Source organism: Abramis brama, assembly GCF_963993115.1.
Source record: "Abramis brama genome assembly, chromosome: 3".
Lineage (NCBI taxonomy): Eukaryota > Metazoa > Chordata > Actinopteri > Cypriniformes > Leuciscidae > Abramis > Abramis brama.
The window spans coordinates 56,822,438-56,845,043 of record NC_139965.1 but is presented as its reverse complement, the minus strand read 5'-3'; the positions used below and the strand labels follow the sequence as shown (position 1 = coordinate 56,845,043).

General features: G+C 37.3%; 1 protein-coding gene across 5 annotated transcripts in view; it reads left to right on the top strand.

Annotated features, from left to right (window-relative positions):
* mrvi1 (murine retrovirus integration site 1 homolog) overlaps positions 1 to 22,606 on the top strand; it is a 44,039-nt gene that overhangs the window by 346 nt on the left and 21,087 nt on the right. For all 5 annotated transcript variants that reach the window (XM_084108896.1, XM_084108895.1, XM_084108893.1 and 2 more), the window contains exons 2-8: positions 729 to 855; positions 4,457 to 4,500; positions 11,227 to 11,323; positions 11,782 to 11,905; positions 13,446 to 13,923; positions 18,493 to 18,711; positions 22,478 to 22,584. In XM_084108896.1, the coding sequence (XP_083965022.1) occupies positions 729 to 855; positions 4,457 to 4,500; positions 11,227 to 11,323; positions 11,782 to 11,905; positions 13,446 to 13,923; positions 18,493 to 18,711; positions 22,478 to 22,584 (1,196 nt within the window). The remainder of the gene's footprint in view (positions 1 to 728; positions 856 to 4,456; positions 4,501 to 11,226; positions 11,324 to 11,781; positions 11,906 to 13,445; positions 13,924 to 18,492; positions 18,712 to 22,477; positions 22,585 to 22,606) is intronic.

The following is a 22,606-nucleotide window of genomic DNA, read 5'->3' as shown; positions in this document are numbered from 1 at the left end:
TTTACGAAATCATGTGCTGGTTTGGTTATTATTGGTGCTTCATTATTAAGAAAAAATCTTATTATTATCAATGTTGAATTTCTTTTTACCACTTAATATTTTTGTGGAAACTATCATACAGTTTTCAGATTCTTTGATGAATATAGAAAAACAGCATTTATTTGAAATAGAAATCTTTTGCATAATACATATAAATGTCTTTACTGCCACCTTTGATCAGATTAATTTTGCTGAATAATAGTGTGTGTATATACTGCATATATACATACATACATACTCACACATATATATATATATATATACACACATTCAATCTTTCTTACCCCAAACTTTTTAATGTATCACAGCTTACACAAAAATATTAGTCAGCAAAAAAAGTTTGAAAAAAACATTGATCATAAGAAATCTTTCATGAGCATCAGATCATAATATTAGAATGATTTCTGAAGGATCATGTGACACTGAAGACTGGAGTAATGATGCTGAAAATTCAGCTTTACATCACAGGAATAAATTACATTATAAAATATATTCAAACAGAAAATAGTTATTTTAAATTGTAATAATATTTCACAATATTAAAGTTTTTACTGTATTTTTGATCAAATAAATGCAGCCTCGGTGAGCAGAAGAGACATTCCAAACTTTTTAAATGGTAATTTATATGAAGTTTGTTACCTGCATGCAATGGCTATAATTGATCTAACATGTTCTTTGTTTTGTTCTAGTCGTTATGTATGTCTCGGTCTGTGGCTACTGGAGTCCTGGATTGTAGCTCAGCTGACATCCCGTCCTTTTCCACACCACAGCCTCTCACTCAGGAAAGCGCCCTCACTCCATTTTCATCCAAAAACGGTATTGACTCCGAAGATATCCTTGTCATACTTTGTATGTTGTTGTTCCAGTTGTGACATTGCGGAAATAGAAACAATTTCTAAAGGGGCTTTCGCACCAGAGGAACATTTTCATAGTTCCTGTAACTATTGGCAGAAGTACCCGCTTTTTGGCATGTTTGCACCGCAGGAACTGGGAATGATTTTAGGATTTTAGATTTTCACATGGGCAGTTGTAGGGACTAGCCGCCCGGGCCGTCCCCTGAGAACAAAATTTCCCCCAGGGCCATTTTTCTGGTCACTTACGTCCTGCCGTTCTGGTTGTTGTGAGGGACTTTTATTTTGACGGCACTGAGAACGCCAGAGCCTGAGCACACAGCGCTCCCATTCTCCGTCGTCATTAGTTTCTAATGTTTAACAGTCCTATGTAATATGATATTAGATAGAACTGTTAAACACAGAAAGTAAACTGGACACTCAAGGGCATAAAAAATGGGACAAGCCCAAAATGGCTTAACACTAAGCTTTTTTTGTCTTAACCACAAATTTAACAAAAAATATAAGCAAATGCACTACTTTTACACATATATTTATATTAGTTGTATTCCATTTTTAATTCAGCCTGTGTAAAAGGATTTTTCAGTAGGACTCTGCTGGTTACATCATGATGCCAGTTGCGTAAAATGGCCCTTTTGAGTGAAAAACTGAATTATTTAATCACTCATTTCTTTTAAAACCACTAATTCATTCAGGAATTAATACGTTTTTTATGAGTGAGTCGTTGAATCTTTCACTCAACCGAGTTCATTCATTCAGCCTCTTCTGTATGTTGTTTAGAGTCGCAGAACTATTCATTCTGCTTTGCTTTTCTTTGGAAATATTTTTCCAAATAGTTGACATATTTTAATTGTTCAAGTTTTTTATTTAACTGCTGAATAAAAGCAATATCACAGATTATTCGATTCATGATGAACACTGACTGGCAACAAACGGAAGTGCTAGAATAATGATAATAATAACGCAATCTTGTTATCCATTGTTTGGAAACGTTGTTAACTAAAAATATAACTATAATAAAAAAATCACTGAAATAAAGGTGAAATAAAATATAATTATTAGATGAAATATTTAAACTTAAATTAGAAATATTGCTTTGGCAACTAACTGAAGTTTATGCTAAATAGAAAAATAAAAAACAAACTAATAAAGTTGACAAGCACATAAAATTACTAAAGCATAAACTAAAATGAAAATTAAAACTGAAAAATATTCATACATAAAACTAAAATATATATTTTTTTCTTCTTACACAGAAGTGACACCATTATCACCTCATCAAGTACTTTATGAATTATTAATCCCATGTTTTCCTTATAAAAACTTACAAAATGAGATGGGGTGTCTAAAAACCGAGAACAAGCAACACAACAGATCAACAGAAATAAATCATAAACCAACCCAACGCTATAGCATCTGCTTTTTTAACATAACTCAATGAGTTTTTCTTTATGTGTGGTATTTGTGTGTGTGTTCTCTCATGGTGTAACCTCCTTCCTGCTGTGTCTGTAGGGAGCTCTGTGGCTTTGGCCCAAGTGCAGATGCTGTTTCGAGTTGAAGGAAATACAGATTCTCAGTTCACACATGCGATAAGTGTAGACGGTTTGTGGAATAGCAAGTTGCTGTGCTTGTTTGCTCACTAAACAAAAGCAGATGTCTGTGTAAGTGTGTGTATAAGTGTGTGTATATCTGAGACAAACACCGTCTTCACAAGCCTTTTCCCTCTGGATGATGAAAAGTGTTGCATTTGCTTATCAAATGAGTAGAGCGAAGTGAAGTGAAATATGCATGATATAATACGGCTGACCGTCTCACATATGCTTTGTGTTTTATGGCTGATGTCTACTGTTTCACGGAGATAACATTGCGTGCCAGTGTGTTTCAAAAACAATCACACTCTCTCAGCAAAAGAGCACAATTACATCAAATCTTCTGCATAAAACTGTTTTGATGAACCTAACTTTAAAGACAAGAGTTATTGTAAACAGTGGTTCGACAAAGGTTTTGGGGTTGGTTGGTCTCTTCTGCAGTTGTTTGATCAAAAATACAGTAAAAGCAATAATATTGTGAAATATCATTACAATTTAAACTGTTTTCTATTGTAATATATTTTAAAATGTAATTTATTCCTGTGATGCAAAGCTGAATTTTCAGAATCACTCCAGTCTTCAGTGTCACATGATCCTTCAGAAATCATTTCTTATTATTAAATAATGTTGAAAATGATAATATATTTATGAAAACCGTAATACAGGTTTTCTGTATTCTTTAGTGAAGATTCATAAGAACAGCATTTATTTGTAATAGAAATGTTTTGTAACAATATAAAGGTTTTTGCTGTCATTTTTGGTAAATTTAATTAAAAAAATTTTTTAACTGTAGTCACCTCAGACCAACCCATGCATGGAATCTCAATAAACCTGTGTGACTAGAAATGTTTCTAGATCATTCATTTTGAGTAACAGGTTTGAAGCAACATGACGGTAAGTAAATGCTTACTTATCTATTAAAGGTAATCGGAGGATGTTTGTTTGGTTTTATAACTTGCAAATGTTTCAGCATGCTATAAAGCACGTCCACAGAACTGAAGACTATTCTAGAGAAGTTTATAGCTGAGCGGCGCAATGCAAAGCATTTACTAGATTATTTCACCGTACAGCAAAGCCTGTTCCTCTGGGAGAGGACATTTGCATTTGGTGTTTAGCTGTTGTGGTGTGGTTAAAAAAGTTCTGTGATCTTTAATGAAGTTCCTCTTTTTAGTTTTAGTTTCTTGGTCAGGTATTAAAGAATTGCACATTGATATTCATCCATCTAGCAGGCACTTGATCCAAAGCAACATTATACAATTAGATCGATTTGTTCATTCCCAGCACAAGCTAAAATATCATGCATTGCTCTAGTCATTGTCAACATATCAGTTCTCATCTCATCGCTGTACGTCACAGTCTTTAATAAAGATCCAAGCAGCAGAATGAATGATGGTCGGTATTCAACATCCTCTCCTCACAACACTCTGAATAAATAACAGCTGCTGGAAGTCCTTCAGCTTGTTTTCTTCTCCTGAAGCACTAAAAGTGGAGATGTCCGGGATAATTGGTGAATGGAAGTGAAGGGGCTCGTTTAACCCAGGCAATGAATTATACACTCGGTTATTGCATTGACTGATTAGATGTTTTAAGATGAAAAACTCGTTTCTGAGCATAAATTATCGTTATTTGTAGAGCATCACTGAACCTTTTACGACTGCAAGACTGCTGTCCAACTGATGCACGCGTCTAAAGGAAGTGAAACAATGAGTCTGTGCCTCGCCAAGTGCTTTCAGTCAGATGATCAAGCTCCTCATGTAAATGGTTGCCAGGTTATTGTTGCCCTTAGATATGGAGGCAGGGAGGGAGGGAGCGAGAGAGGCTGAAAGAAGTATTGAAAACTCTGCTGTCAATCAAGCGCTACGCCTCCTTTAGTGCGTCATGCTGTTAGATGGACGACTATTTAATGTGCATTTTAACACTTGTGCATTTGCATGACAGACCCGTGACTTGCAAATAAGCCTGGATCTCTTCAAACAGGTGGATGGCTTCTATACACGCGAGCAGAGGACCACAGCAACGAGGTAAAAAGAAAAAAAGCTCTTTATTTTTATTATATTGTTTTTCATTGTTGTCTTTTCAGTTTTGACTGTGGTGTTTTACGTTAAATCTTGAAATATCCCAGAATATCTCCACAGCAGATTACTTGTGTTTTTGTGTCATTTGTTGTGCTTGCTAAGGCAAACCTCACTGTTACCATGGGTAATACGGACAGTTTCAGGGGTTGTTTGTTAAACTATGGATAAATGATACCAAAATGCTACCTAAAATCATGCTGATAATTGAAGATAGATTTTTAGTATTATTTTTGCCACCCAGAGATATTGAAGTTGAAGTGAAATATTGTCCGAGCCATATCTAGACTAGAGACCAAAATATAATGCAGGCCTATTTTGACCGATTTCGACCAATTAGCAAGCACCCAGAAATCCCTATAACCTTAAAGCATTGCTGTGAATGACTGAGTGTTCTTTAGGGTTTAAACTTGAATTTTAGGTTTTTCTGGGAATTATGGGGAATTTTTGATTGTTAATTTTAAATGTTTATCCAGAGTGACTTTTCCAGGTCTAGAAACCACACTTTTAAAATTCCTGCATAGGTTTTTCAAAATTTTTAGAAACCCCTGATACAAATAAAATAAAATACAAAACAAATAAAAATGTCAGTTTTTGAAGGAACAAGTTAAAATAATAAATATGATGCCAGATAGCTGTTTTAGTTTGTTTTAAAGGCACAATATGTAAGTTTTTTTTATTTTATTATTAAAATATCCCAAAACCACTAAAACAATGTTATATATTTTGTTGACTTGTGTCCAACAATGTTTAAATCCAGAGAAATCAGCTATTTAACCAGTGTAACGGCCCATGTTATTGCGTTGCATGTCAATGACGTCACGTTAGCCTCGATTTCCGGTTTTACTGTGGAAACACCGATTTGAAATATTATTTGTTTTATTAGACAGGTGAGCAACTGTTTGAATACCTTTATCGACAGAAAACTAATTGTTATATAGCTCAACACTGTTAGTCTTATTGTTTGAATCTCTTGTTTTCTTGATTTACCCCGAGTACCATGTTTGTGTCACGAACTGCTCCGAGACACAAAGGTTGAGGATCCAAATGCAGTTTTATTGAAAGGGTAATCCACAATCGTAGTCGAAAACAGGCAAAGGTCATAAACACCGGGTAATCAGTCCAAACAATAACAGGGTCAAAGGGGCACAGGCAAAAACAGAGGAAACCAAGAAAACTGGACAGAAGATCGAAAACCAAGATAAAGAAAACCAGGAGAATGCTTGGAATTGCAGTGTAACACTAAACAAGATTTAGCAGGGAATGACAGAAAGAGCCAGGCTTATAGGGTGAGCAAACAAGAAGATGAGTGACAGGTGAAAACAATGAGTGCTAATGAGTCCAGGCAGATAAATGACCCTTCGCTAAGCCCCGCCCTCCTTAGTTACTGTTGCTACACCTGACAAGCTTTTGCACCTGGCACATCTATTACAGTATGTAATTTGAAAATAATCTAATAATTATAAAACAGCTTATCCATAAGTCTTATGGAATAAACACAAGACATTAGCCTGACCACTTTACAATGATAACATTCTCCCGCTTATATTTTTAGTGCACATAGGCACCCCCCCTCCCCCCCTTGCTCGAAAGCTTGCCAGACCTCCCGCGCCTAGTTACGGTTGCTAAGCCACGATTGGCCTGTGGCGGTTTTCAGGCGTGGCTTAGCGGAGGGTCAATTATAGGAGATGTAGTTTGTGAAGGAATGACAACAGTCTGATGTGGAGTGCCCTCTGGTGGCTCTCAAGGGCACTCCAGCTGGTGACCGTTACAGTTTGTACCCATGTCTCAGAGACAATTCTATTTTGTGAAATGGCGTAATCAAAAAGTGCTGACAGTAATAAAGAATTTTCTCCACCATACAATATATTTTAAAATTAATTGCATGACATTTAGCAATTTTAATTTGTCAAATAAAGTGACATGTATGAGTATTACTTCAGCACTCGTGGCTGTTTCATTAGAATGAAATAAAATTATGTGCATTTAAGTGATTAAACGTAACTGTAACAAAGTTCAAGTTCAGGGAAGAAGGAGGTGGAGATTATACGTAACTTTAATCGCTAAATGAACAAGCAACAAAACGAAAGGATTGTCAGCAGCCGAATACGGCATATAAGCATTATAAAACGTAAAATGTCCCACGGCTCTCGGCCCCACCCTGCTTCATACCACAGTAATGTTAATAAAAACTTTCATATATGAGCTCATCCATGAACATGATTTCTGCCTATGACTCCCGTCGGCTGTGGAGGTGAAGACAACAACTCCCATGATTCCACGCTCATTCACTGCATCATCAAGCTGTGCCTTTGTTATTGTTTTGAATAAAATACCTCTAGTGGCGAAACTTACATACTGTGCCTTTAATTAATTTAAAATGAGACCAAACATGATTTAAAGTGATCTTGATGCCCCCTTGGATCTTTTCTGAGGCCCCCTAGTTGGTCCCGGCTCCTTTTAGCAAACTGGCTTCATAAAAAAGTAAATAGTTTATCTTTTCTTGTTACTAATGAGAATTTTCTCTCTTATAATCATGGACTAAAAAAAGTAGGACTCCAATATTAATTCTCTGGTAGATAAAATTCAAGACTTGCATTGAAGGAGGAACCTGAGTCGTATTTAGGGACCGGAATAGGAAGATTTGTGCCTTGGGCCGATAAGCAACCACTTAGAAACCACTCGAACACCCTATAAACCAGCATGAGCATTTTAGCAACCACATAACAACACACAGGCAGTCATCCACAACATTACAGCATGACGCCAATCTCACATTTTCTTTAGAAAACGTAAAAATGTTGAATGTTTGAAGACTTTACTTTATAATTTATTCATATTTTCTGTAGCTTTGTCAAAGCACCGAGTCTATGTTCTGTAAAGCAGCTGGTTTAATGCAGGTAGATGTCACACGATATTTGCATATTCACTTCCTCTGAAGTGTCATGTTTTTGCTGAAGTTCAGATGCTTCTTGTTAAACTTGTGTGTGTGTTCATTAGTGGAAAGAATGTAGATTACAGGGTGCCGAAGACAAACCAGTTTCCTGCTCATCCTCATAAAATTGAAGGAACTAAATCTAAATCAGAAAGAGGCAGATGTCCAAAACACACAGGCTGAGAAGGACAGGCTCATTCTTCATCTGCAGCTCATTGGAGCATCAGGCGAACCGGCGCGCACACACACACATACACATACACACTGCAGTAGCAGCCCGGAGAAGCATGAGAAGGCTTCTCCTTAAATGGTCAAAGCTCCCAGGAGTCACAGGAAGGCTGGTGCAGGGAAAAAAGTCAGGGAGAGGAAAAGAGAGAGGACGCTGACGATTGTGGAGCTTTGAGGAAAAATATCAACAGCACAAATACAAAGAGGGCTTTGAAGGAAATAGTGTGCTGTTGAGAGAGCATCTTTCACCACTGTTGGCCAGTCAGGTAGAGTTTCAGCAAGTTTTTCTTTGCATGGATTGATTTTCTCTTGAGACAAGAGCTTGCGGCGGACACTTCCAGAGAGAAGCATTTAAAGTACACAACATGGTTTCCTGGGAGGTGTGATAATATTTAGTGTATTAAAATGTGGAATCTGATGGCCTGAAATGCACTTTTATGATGTACAAAATTGACACATTTTTGTCATGCATACAAAAAGTCTGAGACCACATTTGAAATCTGCCATTCAATCATCATCTAATTTAAAGAAAGTTTTAGATTCTGCACTATTTCTAGGTCACTGATTAAATATGCATATTTGTGTATTTGTGACATTGATCATGTGACTCCAGATGGTCAGATGTTCTTGTTTCCACTGAAGCTCAAGCTACTGATGCTTAAATCATGCAGGACAACATGATCATCAGATTTTACACAAACGTTATGTCAGATTGCATGCTGCTGTCATTAAAGCTAAAAAAATAAACCAAGTAGTACACTGAAAAAAGGGGTAACCTTAATTTATTCCTGATCTAACCATTACATTTAGTTTTGTTGATTTAACCCGGTGTATTTAGGGTACGTTTACACGACAACGATGTACTAAAAATGTAAAAGTATTTCCTTTGTTCATACTGACGACACTATTGTCATAGTGTAAAGAAACACTACACACCTATAGACTTAATGCATAATACACATGCGCATGACGTCACCGTTTTTACAATTTACAAAAGTGTTTTAGTTTACACAGAGACTATAACAGTATAGTTTTCAAAAAACTTACACTTTGAATCCCATTTTCAAAAGTTAGCATTTTCATGCCCCCAAAAAGCCGTTGTCGTGTAAATGAATGGCTAAAATGCATAAAAAGTTTAACATTTTTAGTTGAAAATAGTGTCATGTCCCCCCTTAGGTTCATTCTTTGATGTAAAATATAGTTTTTTATTCAATATTCTCTTCAGTGTACAATATTCTAGAATTCGTGACAACTTTTTACTTAAATTGTCATGCTGAAAGTGTATATTCAATTAAAAAACTAAATCCAAAATGCATTTCCACTAGTGGTCCCATACTTTTCACCCCATTGTATTCTTCACCATCTCTCTCAAAAGATGTTGCAAAGGTGAAATTCAGAAAATGGCCTTTATCAGTCCACGCTTTTCTTTTGTGCACCAAAAGAATTAAGAAATCCAGTTTCTCCAGTTCGTTGCTGTTCTTGGCAGGTTTTTGGTGATGCTCACCAGAATCGCCTCTTTCTCAAACCTTTTACAGTGACTGTATAGCAACCACTTCCTCTTTCACGCAACCAAACTTTCAGCAAATCTGGCTCACTATCTCTGTGTTACATAACCGGTGAAGGGAGCGGGGCAGAACATGCACTTTTCTCATGCAGCCGCGTCAGAGCTTTTGCCATGAGGTAACGCCGAGGTCATCAGGGCCCCGGAGAGACTTGCCACCGAGATGGCCTTCCATCCTCCCCAAAATTTATACGAGTTGAGCTCTTAGCGGTGACAGTCAAAGGTCAATTAAAAATAGAACCAGTCAGTGAGAAGAGAGCCTTCACTGACCACAGAGAGAGAGAGAAAGCTCACAAATAGACTCATGGCCAGCAGGAAATAATCAGGGTGATTCGATTACACTGCAATATTAATCTGCATGTCATGCTCTGCAGGGGAACGGCTCCTGGACTCCTGCTGTCTCTGGCCTCCCTGTACGACTGATGATCGCTGAAATCATTTAGAGTGCCCTACCATCTCAGATTTACCATATTCTTGTGATAGTCTTGGTTATTATGATATTGTTAAAGAGGTGAAAGCAAGGCTGACATTGAACCTGACCCTCTCTGGACCCTACCATACAAAAGTTTGGGGTGTTTTTGAAAGAAGCCTCTAATGCTCACCAAGGCTGCATATATTTGATCAAACAGTAATATTGTGAAATATTATTATAATTTCAACTGTTTTTTAATACATTTTAAAATGTAATTTATTCCTGTGATGCAAAGCTGGATTTGCAGCCGCCATTAGTGTCACATTTTAGTGCTGCACATTTTTGTGGAAACCGTGATAAATATTTTTCAGGATTCATTGATGGATAGAGAAGTTAAGAGGAGCAGCAATTCTTTTTTTCTTTTTTTTTGTAACAATGCATATCTTTGCTGTAACTTTTGATCAATGTAATGCATCTTTGCTGAATAAAAGTATTAATTTCTTTCTTTCAATCATCATACTGACCCCAAACCTCTGAATGGTTGGGTAAAAATAGATAGTGGAGAGTGAAAAGTAGTGACAAATGTTGCAGGCTGGACTTGAACCTTCATAATCCACATGACCACCAGAGCTCAACATGTCTGGAGAATGATGTGCAAGATGCCCATCATAGTGTCGGCCCAGATCCGGCCCACATCTGGTACACGTGGATTCCATCTGGGCCGACACTATGTTGCTGTCTGGGTCTGATTTTATTGCTCAGAGTTTGCTATTTCATAGAAGGAGACATGATGTAGTTTTTTTATTTTCTTATATGTTAGCAGTACGGGTAATTCGTACATTTTTGCAGTAAGAGTATAGAGTTATAAAATGATTGTGAATGGCACAAGAATTTATTGGAAATGTTTCAGTTTACATTTAAATCATTGAGTTTTTGTTGCAGACTTTGAAATATTGGCAAATCTGAGCACGTTTGAGGCATTATTGAGATCTTTGCTGAAACGCTACAGGAGACACGTAAGATTTACTGGGATCGTTTTTCAGGAGAAAAAACTCAAGAGCCGGAATTTAAGAAAAAGTCTCCATTCAATCACATTGCTATCTTAAAGAAACATTTGAGACCACATTTGGGATTTCTTTTTTCCTGTGAATAGGAAAAGATGACTATGTGCTTTTGAAACTGTGAAACTCTCTTGTCAAGTATGTTTCATCGCAAAACATGATTCATTCCCATAAAAATCAAGCCAATATAAATCATCAGTCCTGTGTAGATTGTGGAAAAGACTGTTCTTATATTGTGCATTTAAAACCACTATCTCTTCCTCTCAGAACGAAGGAACATTCTCTAATTTTAGTCAAAGTGTTAAGGAAATCCTTTTTGATTTCATCACTTTTAAATGTCAGTGATATTTTGAATGGCCTTTTCTGATAAGCTAATAAAACACAGAGTACAGCAGAACAGAGGAAAGATTCTTGAACTTCATCTGGCATAAAATCATCATTGAATATGTGTATATTGTGTGTTTTTTTTTCCGTTAAGGTCAGCAAAAACCCAGGACTAGTTCAGGACTCTGGTTCACCATCTGAGCTTTGGCTGAAACGCACTGTCAGTGATTGTTCTGAGCTCGTGTCTACAGGTAATATCTGAAAGCCATTACAATGTTCTGTCCTAACTGTGTTTGGCTGTGTTGCTCAGAGGTTGCTCTTTCATAGCTCAGGTGTTCTCAGTTATGACTCAAATAAGTAACTTTGCCTCAGATGTTTTATCTAAAATAATAAACGTGACTATTGGCATACAGTAAGAGTAGAGAGCTGTTTGGTCTGGAAGAATCTGATGTTTGAGTTCATATTGAAATCTCTGACTTTTGATGGCAGAATTTGGTGTCTTTGCAAATTTTACCACAGTTTGAGACGGATATAGCGGATATTTCTTGTAAATTCTAGAGGCAACACATATCTTCTTCACAGTAGAAAAGATTGCAAGAGTCTCAATACCAATTTGATTGCTCTCTAGGAAAAATAAGTGTAATGGGGGTAATTGAGGTATTTGAGACATCTCTTTGTCTGCTTAACATTACTGGTTCCTCTCCGTCAGATCTTCCATCTGTGGGAGCGATAAGCCTGAAGAGTCCTGCTTTACTCTGTAATAAGAGCTCCTTGCCGGAACCGTCAGCTTGTGAAGAGCCCACGCCACACAACAGACAGGAGAATGTAGCTGGGTCAGTGTTTACATTCCTCTACCTCTTACAGGACAAGGCTTGTGTGTGTTTATGTAAAATCCTCACACCAAGATGATCCAGCGTGAGGTGAGACTGTGCAGGAACCAGAGTTTATACTGTCACCCACCGTGGCCCCAATAAATTACTTGGACTCCCAACTTTTAGCGTTGACCAAAAACCCCAAGGACACACTCTTCTTGGGTAATGCAATAGGAAATGTCTCCATCCACTATTATTTTGCTGTATATGTACAAATATTTAGGGACCAGAATAAATGTATATGAATAAGTTAATCTTGCACCATGTTGGTATAAAACTAGGGGTGTAACAATATATCGTGTCACAATATATCGCAATACAAAAATGCAACAATATGTATCGTGGATAGTTCACCCAAAATAAAAATTAAGTTTTCAGAGTCAGTACTACATTAAACTACAATATATTACGTTGAATATAATGTATAATAATGGGGGAATATTAGTATGGGATAATGCTTATAAGTCTTATGTTACCAGTAAAAAGTGGCCTACATTATTTTAAATATATCTAGCCAGTGACAGAGTTCAAGCATATTCGTGTAAAATAATTCTGTATTTTCAGGTTCAGAATCATGAATATATTTATCCCTGGTGTCACCATTGTCCAAGCCTATTCATTTACATCCACAATGTTATATCAAATTTAGCATTTAATCAACAGTACATTTATATTATATTATATGTCTTGGAGTATCGCAATAATATCGCATCGTGAGTTCAGTATCGTGATATGTATCGAATCGTGAAATTAGGGTATCGTTACACCCCTATATAAAACTACAAAGAAAAAGAAGAAAAAAATATGTGGAAAAAATTAATAAAGTGCATTAAACATTACATTATGTCAGGGTTTTGGTGGAGGAACTACAATAAATAGTTTTGTATTTATTTAAAAAAAACAACTTTATTTTTATTTATTTTATAAGAAAATAAAACTTGAATTAATTAAATATTTTAAATATATGATTAAATATTTTATTTGTTAATGTTTTGTGGCCTCTCACTTTTCCATGTAATTATATCCTTTACGAACTTACAGAAAGGAAAATTTAAAAGAAGAAAATATGAATCAATAAAAATGTAACTGTAGTCTGATTTTGAGTACTTTAAAATGTAATTTAATATAATTAAAAGTATTTAATTTTTGAAATCTGATTACGTAATCCAAATTACATATAATTAGTTACTACCCAGCATTGTCACCAGAACACATCAATCTTCATTTTGCAGACTCTAAAACACCACCAAGCAACCTCTCAGGGCAACATAATAACTAACAAGCAACCAATAGGACACCCTAGTAACCACTAAACATCCTAGTTAATAAGCATCTCACAGTACCCCAAAACACCCTGGCAACGTCCTGCAAACACCTGGGTTTGGTATGGGCACATACCACTCACATTTTCATTCATAAGTAGTATATTATTATGTTGTGTTGTTCTGGATTGAATAGGTCATATTCCCACTAGTGACTTTTGTTTATTATTTTCCTATAGTTTAGACCGGCCAGCAAGCAGTGACAGCTTCTTCAAAGAGTCAGAGGCCAGTGGGAGCACCTCAGCCTCAAACAAGGAAAAGTGCAGGAGTCCGGATAAAGAAGAGGCTGGATGTCAAGGAACTGAGCTACAAAACAGCAGAGGACAAACAGAGAGTTCTGGGAGGTGCCAAAAATCAGACTGTAGTGTTAGAACAGAGGCCTTAAAACTTTTGAGACAAGGACCGTCTTCCAAGTCAGCGGACGGTTGGGATAACCAAGGATTCAGTTCACCAGGGGAGAACCAAGTAGAGGATACCGGGAGGTGTCAAGAGGAAGCTGAGGAGTCAGATTGCATTGGGAGGAGTCAAGAGGAATCTGAGTACAGTGGAAAGAGTCAAGCAAGGACAGGGAACAGTGAGACTCAAGAGGAACCCAAAACAAGTGACTCGGACACATCTAAGAGTGTCCAATCTGTGGATCTCACTGACACTCCAGGGGTGAGTTATATCCATTATTATCAAACACATTGTTGAACCATATCATTTTATCTGGTACTGATTCAGTGTCCACAAAGAGCTGTGCACCTTGGATGTATTAACTGATAAAAACACATTGTTTACTGAAAATTCCTTCATTTAATGTCCATTACACCTTTGGAATCAATTGGCAAAAACCTGTTATTCTCTTTCCTGCTTTTAACCTGAACTCAAGAATGTTTTTCCCATTTAAGGATTGCATCCTTTCCAGTGTTTTGGTTCTCATATTCTGCTAATTAAGGGAGGGGTGTGAGTGTTTTTGTATGATCAAAGACAGGGGTGTCCAATCCTGTTCTTGGAGGGCCACCTTCCTGCAGAGTTTAGCTGCAACCCCAATTAAACACACCTGAAACAAATAATCAGGGTTCTCAGGTACTTCATATAAACTTCCAGGCAGGTGTGTTAGGGAGGGTTGGAGCTAAACTTTGCAGGAAGTTAGCCCTCCAGGAGCATGATTAGACACCTGTAATCTAGGAACAAGGCCATTTTAACGATCTGAAACGCAAGTATCAAACGCGAAACGCAAGTAACTTTGTGGGTGGATCTCGCAAATCTAAAATGGGTTGGTCTAGCTACATTACTCATAGGTGTGGTTTGGGCGTAACGTGAAATAAACCAATCAGAGCATCATCTCACATTCCCTTTAAGAGCAGGCGCGCTTGTTCCATGGCGGATTGCTATTATAATGGCGGATTTGCCAGGCGCACGCCAGGAGCGGTTCACAGCCGAGGAGACCGACGTTCTCGCCAGGGCCGTAAAAGACAGAGAAGTGACATTGTATGGGGATGGAGAAACCCACCCAAATTAGCTTCGGTTAAACAGGCGTATAATAATTTGGGTAAATGTGTAAGCTAGATTTATGCTTATGTTTTTCACATCTTCATGGACACAACAATGATTTCCCTCGTGTGGAATATTTTTCCTTGTAATTATGTATGGTTTGCAAAAATGGCAACATCTGCATCTGTGTAGATGAGAGAAGCAAAGTGTATGTGCGTTGTGCACACGCTACATTATGGCCAAGCATGCACCCTTAAAATAGCATCTGAACGCGCCACTGACTTTAGACTAGGTTTTTCCTGGTCTGTGGCGGAATTGTTTTCTGAAACTGCAAAATAGCACCAGGTAACGTTTGCGCCGGAACACGCCGCCTCTTTTTGCTGAACCGCCCCCGGGAGCGCAAGTTCATTTCCTAGTTTACCGACGTGCGTCTGTGGAGGGAAAAGTCCGCTGTGCATCGGGTGCAAAATAGGAATGATACATGCGTCGGTGTACAAAGTCAATTGCACTGGGTGCAAGATAGGGCCCATGATCTCTTAACGGTAATTTACCAGTAAAGTCTGTATGTGTGAAAGCGGCTAATGAAACTGACCAACATCTTTGCATGGCATCTGAAATATTCCTCTGGTTGTTTCTGATTCAAAGAATTCTGAATTCAAAGACTTTGGAGTATTCAAAGAGTATGGAGATACTGCAGATTGCTTGCAAACAAACAGAAGGTTCATGGGAACTTTTTCTGTGCAAACTCCAAGCTGCAAATAGTTTATTATATTGAACAAATAAGCCACAGAATCTTTTACTTCCATTTGCCTTTATATTCTGCATCAATCTCTCTAGAAATTACTGTTTTGTTCTCTTCAACCCACTGGATGGAAACACTGTTTTATCAGAAATGGCTTTTTCAGAATTCTAATTGTTCCTATAAATAAAATTCACAAACTTGGTGGAAACCTGTCCATTTCGACTTGACTTGATCCAGAAAGTAACCAACATCATGGCAACAACACATCAACTTACTCAGAACACCTCTGAATACCAGCATGATTTCATTAGTCATTAATAGGATTTCAATGTTATGGAGATGTGTGGGATGAGTGATGCAGGTCCTCTACAATTATAATGACTCTCTGCCTTTCACAACATGTAAACACTGTACAGTTTCTCTTCCCTTATAAGACATTCACTAAAATAGCATTTGTCTTTGAAATTGTCTCCTATTTTGTTTGGGTGTACAGGAAGCCAAAGATAGCTTTGGTAGCGTTTAGATGAGATGAGAATGGATTTAAACGAATATGGAATGCATTCCTTTGGGAGAATGGAGGAGTCTCCTTTCTCCTCGATCTGTATCTTGTGACCAAGCTGTGTTTATACAACTCGAGAGACAAATGGCTTTACACAATTGAAACTGCAAGCCCCATTGTGATTTTCTGCATTAATGACTCATGGATATTTTTAGACGTGTGTTTATGGTAGAGATAAGATGTTAGGGGTAATATAGGCAAGTGCTTCACTGTTGATGTTGTTCACACATTTATTCTGCAAAGAAGATTTTATTCGTCTCTTGATGTTGACCCTTCTGGCACTAGGCCTAATCACTGTAGGAGTAGGTTTGTACTCTGTATAAGATGCCATCAGTAACTGTTACTTTGCTTAAGGGAAACATTTCCTCTTGAACCTATTAGGGAGGCAGGAACAAAAGATTGGGCTTTGTGATAGGACAAATGCCAGAGGGGGAAACATGCATACATTTTGCCTTGAAGATAGGTAGTTTTACATTGTGGTTAAGAGGTTCCTTTACAAATAACCAAATATATTATTTTTAATGTAAAAAAAAAAAAAAAAAAAAATTGATGTAGTTATACTACTGTTATTATTTGGTGTTCTCTTGGTGTTACAGGTATTCACCAATATGAGTTGTTGAAGGGGTGAAATTAAAATAAGCATTTTTTAATGCTTGTTTTGTCTTCTCTATCTATAAATTACAGAAATGTCTGTCTGTCTGTCTGTATGTCTGTTATTCGCATATCTCACGAACCGTTAGTCCGATTGATTTCAAACTCGACAGGTGTCTTGCTACGGGCACAAGTAAGTGCAGTGCCAAGTTTGACGTTGTTTGGATGAGAAATGCAAAAGATATCGTTCAATATATCATTTTTAAAAGGTTGTGGTTTAAAAATAAACATTCTGACATTAGAGGGTTGTATCGGTCAAAGAAGCCCCAAGAAGGTTGTGGTTTAAAAATAAACATTCTGACATAAAACACTCTGTCAGCTACACTGTTTACTTCTGAATATTATAGTTTGGTTCCAGAACGTGATAAATCCATTTTGATTAATTTGAGTAAAAATGTGTTTTCTTTACCAAGAAAGTGGCAAGATGAGAACCACTATTTTCTGTTTCAAACTTTCACATAGCATCTTTAGGTTATAATAACATAAAAAATTCTAATCCAGATTTTGATTTTCAAAGATTTATTATAAAAAATTTATTATATATTTTTTCCAAAAATGCAATAAATTCATGACACTTTTTTTTTTTCAAAATGCAATTAATCCATTGAATCAATATAAAAGTTATTTTTTATCATATTGAAACTGTTGAAATCAGCCATCGCTAAGAAATATCTCCTGAACTTTTTTAACGGCGATCAGCTCACAAAAACTGATTTTGCACGGGCACTTTGTTCTGCTCCCTGAATCGACACGCTTATTCATTTGTGGATGTTAACTGAATCTGTAAGTCAGCTATGCTGTTTACTTCTGAATATTATATTTCATTCTGGTGCGCTTAACGTTATTGCTACTGTGTAATAGTAGCCTATGCTATTCACCAACTAAACATATCCTTTTCAATGCGTTCACAGTCTCTTTCACGGGCATCATTTGTAGTTGCCTATGCACAAACTGTTTGCTCAAGCATAGCGTTTTCTCAGAGTTCACTGTGTGCTTTCTACCATGCACAAATAAAAATGTCACTGAACTTTTGCTGTGTACAATGTGCACTCAAACACACCAAACCAACAATTACTAAAAACACACTTAAAAACTTTTTTTTGCACGGGCATTTTGCACTAGTTTTAATTAATTTTAAGACTCCCTTGAAGTTTGTCAGCCCTTCTGAGAACCACTAATTTAGTGAGCATGTTGGCCGATAGTATATAATGCCAAAATATACATAATACAGTTTAAACACAGCAAATGAGAGGCATGAAATGAACACTCATTTTATGTATTTTTTTTATGCAGTAATCACATAAAAAATTCAACAGAAATAGGAACTTTTCCATTAAAAAAGCTAGGCTTATGAGCTGTCAGAATGGCTAAGTGTCATTCGTTTAATCAGGCTAAGCGGCCTTTCGCTATTTGATTGTTTTCATTGAGGTACCTTGGAGTTTAGTAGTATATAAATGAATATCAGGTTGCACTTTATTTTACAGTATGTGCACTTACTTGTACTTACAGTGTACTTGCCTAAGAAAGTACTGGTAATATAAGGTAACTACATGTGGTAAGGTTAGGTTTAGGTATAGGTTCAGGGTTAATACCTAGTTATAACCCAGTTATTGCAATTACTATAATGAGTACATATGCACATGGGCAACAGGACTGTAAAATAAAGTGCTACCGAATATGGCAATCATTCAGTAGCAGATTACCATCAATGTACAACGGTACTGCCACAAACAGTTCTGTTTTGTAAGAGACTGTATAAAATAGTTTTTTTTATGTGTTGTGTTGTGTGTCTGTACAGGACCAAGAGGACCCATCTGCTGTATGTCAGTTCACACACTCACAGGGTGAGCAAACTCCAATAAAGAGAGCTCATAGTTTCGTGACAGAGTCTGTCACCCCTTTTATCTTCCCCCACACACGCTCTCGACCCCCTCTCACCCCTGCCATGCCCACCCTGCCCGAGGAAGAGGAAGACTCCCCAGAGGAGCTCGACAGTACATCCAGCTCGCCCTCCACAGTGAGTCTAACTATATTTTTCACATCACAGCCGTGACGCCTTTTCATTTCATCTCAGGTCCAGATCAGGCTTTTCACTGTAGGAAATGTCTAAAGATATGTAGTAATGGCACTTCTGGGAGGATAGATGCATGGGTTCTGATATATTGTGTGGGCACATTATGTTGCTTCCATTTAAAAGGTATCTCACACCAACATTCAGTCTATTCAGATCAATGCAGGAAAACCAGATGGGCAGCGGTGTACAACTTTCTGGCATCCACTTGTCATGGAGAAGAAAGGAAGTCGAACAGTATTTGCATGTTTTTCAGACAGGCGTTCAGATGCACTTGCTATGGTGATCAAGAGACAAGAAAGCTGGTACCAGATACTTCCTGTGCTATTCACTGTAGCTTAGCAAAATCGTTAATGCCACCAAGTCATAGTTTTATATAACAGCTGTGTCTCTGGGCAAGTGTGAATCTTAAGGCCATGACACACCGGCCAAAGTCTGGCCTTTCTTTAGCATCTGTCAGATCAGTTTTTGTGGTGTGTTGTTCTTTCACCATTCCTGATTTCTAACATGCACTAACCACGTTTGGCTCGGTCTTGCGGCTTCAGAGCAGAAACGAAAACTGCTGCTCTCCGTATGTTTTCCCGGAGTCCCGGCGTGTTCATATGTAAATTGCGTGAGCTTATTTTGTCCATTAGATCGAAAGATCTGAAAAAAACAAATTAATTTACCCGCCTATAGACCCTCCCCTCGAAGAAATCAGGACAGAAGTGGTTGAAAGTGGACAAAAGAGTATGAAAAAAACACCAGGTGTAAACGAGAATGTGTCTCCCTCGTCAGCTTGTGATCCGATCGACCCAAACGCATCTTAATACCAGGTGTAAACAGGGCCCTAGTTTCGGTTTTCTTTTTTGAATGACTGATATAGACTGCTGCCACCTGCTGGTATAGACAGTTATTTCCTGCTAGTTGGCCGTTGTCTTTAGTCTTTGCGTTGTTCAAGCGCAACTTTCCGGTCCAAGGCACAGACGACGCGAATCAACAACACAGTCAGCTTTCATTACTGATTGTTCTTTGCTGTCGGTTTGGTCTGTCACGGCCTTTATTGGTTGGCCAGCTTTATTCACAGTGCGATGAAAAGAGATTAGGACACTTCTCTGTAAAAGAAATTTGTAGGATTTATGGCATGCAAATATTCATTTTGGTCTGAACAGACCAATATAAGTTGTTTATCACACCAAATTTTCATACTGAATATTTGTCTTGGTGTGAACAGGCCTTAAGCCTGAGTTTCCAGTAAAGTTGTGTGTCAATTTTTTATTCTAACTCTCAACCCCCCTTTCCCCATTGTTTCTTGTCCTTTGTCTGACTGGTTGGTCAAACAGTCCCATCTCAAACTCATGTCAGTATTTGAGATATAACAGACCCAATCTGACCTCTATGGGGTGTAACGGTACATGTTTTTGAACCAAAGATTTACGGTACGGATCTTTTAGTTCTGCTCACATTTGTACCGAATGAATGCAGCATTGTTTTTATCACTGCATGTGCTGAACTTATAATACATAATTTGAAACCCTGACATAATATTTATATCAATATTTTTTGATGTCATGAACATATTTAAAAAATAATGGAGAACAGTGAGCTGCTGCGGGAAAAGTGCACAATCCCAAGTTTTGATCATGAGAACATAAAACTGTACCTTATCTGTAAATGTTAGAAAGTTTTTCCATTTTACAAAAAGGCTCATCCAACTTCACAGACTTCACTGAAAGAGCACCGACACACACATGCACGTCAAACAGACAGAGTGTAATAATTCTGACTAAAATATACATTTCGCTAAAATATTTAGCATTCAAAAGTGAAAGCACTTCAAATCTATTCCTCCATTTACAACAGCACCATAAACTGCAGTACGAAGAGTGCGTTGCAATGAAAGATTTTTTTATTTTAAAACAGAACCATAGTTTGTTCAGTAAAGCACTGTTTAATAAAAAAGAAAAAAGAAGCAATTTTATCCCCCCTTACCTTATAATACTGTGCCACACAAATGACTGGTCCCACTTTATATTAAGTGTCTTTCAACTACTATGCACTAACCTTTAAAATAAATAATTTGATACAATGCACTTATTGCATACATACATGTTTTTACATTGTACTTGTATTTACAAATGCCTACATGTAATTACAGCTGTGTTTAATTTCTGTAATTACATCTATAATTACACTGTCCCGACCCTTACACCTTAACTTACCCTTAAACCTACCCACACCAAACCTGTCCCTATAACCTTACCCGTATCCAGCAAAAGTGTAATTATATAGTTAAGCACTGAGTAATATTAACTAACTAACTATTAACTCCATGCACTTACTATAGGGTTAGGGTAGGATTAGGATTTGGTTGAGGGTTAGTTGCATGTAATTATGCATAATTTACTGTTATTACTATGGTAAGTGCATGTAACGTAACAAGGACACTGTAAAATAAAGTATTACCAAAGTGTTTTGCCAGACAACATGAACACATCTACCAAACATTTTTTTTTATGTAAATACTTAGAGGTTTAAGACACCACATATAAAATGTGCCCAGTCTTTCCTCCTTCAAACACGTGCACTAACCACCTCACCTCTGACATACAATCCCTGGTTCAGCAGAGGAGGAAGAAAATGAGTGTAATCTTTCTTTAGACTTCCATTGAAAATGCAGTACTGTAAACACTAATCTTTTCCTGAAAGACAACATTCCACTCTCAGTTAGGATTCAGATATTATCAGTACCCTAATGCCAGAACTGGTATCTGAAATCCTAATGTCACATTAAGCAGTTACGAATGTTTCGGTCATGGCCTGTGAGTGAGAAGAACTATTGCTCCACTGAAGACAAGCTTCAGGACTCAAGCAGGATTTACTGTTCTGTTTTTCTTTTGGAGACCACAGACTGTTTGAACATTAAAGCCTGTCAGGGGTTGTTGTTTCATTGTGTTATTCTTGAGTGAGTTCAATCCACTCATGCAGTGACTCTTAAAAGGTTGGGACTCGGATAAGACCACTCTTTAAAATCATATTACACTTCAGTTATCTAATCCGAGAATAAAAGCCAAACAAATAAAGCTTCCACTCTGTACCGAACGACAGCAAGGACTTTAGCGCTGCATTATAGTTCTTGAAAGTATGATAGCACTTGATGTTATGTGCCATGTTGTAAATCTCAGTCAGTGAACGCTTCTGATGCTAAGCGAAGAGGGTTTGTTGCACACAGAGAATGAAACTTTTGTAATAGAATGATTCTTTAACTATGAACAGATTGCAATCCTGCAGTGAAAGTATTTTTACATAAATTATATATAGTATACTGTATATATAAATAGATAAAAAAAATAGATCAAAAGTCTTCACAGATCAATTGTAGATCAACAGTAGTTACAGAATCACACAATATTGGAAAAAAGAAAAACATGTGATTGGATGATTGCAAAGACTAATATTTTACTTCCTCTCTTAAAGGGAATGTTAACAGAGCATGTTGTTTTTCCCATGGGATAAAGCTAAGTATTTTGAGTTGGTATGTGTGAGATTTTCTTTGCAGGGGCTAAAAAAAGTAAAGCTGCACAGTACAGTTGGAATAGTTTCCATACTTCCTCAGGACTGAATCACACTTTGCTCTTAATTTCTTTTCTTTTTCCACTACAAAATGCTACAGAAATTGTCGTCACCATATCCAAGAGATGCTGTGTGAAGCAACCTTGTGTTTCTTTTGCAGTACGCTCCAGTTGAAAGCAAGATAGTAAATGTAACCATGACTCCACCAGCTATAGTGCTTCCAAGTCAAGTCAGCCAGCAGGACTCCTGTCCTTTGGAGAAAGCCAGGTATTGATGTCGTAGACCCATT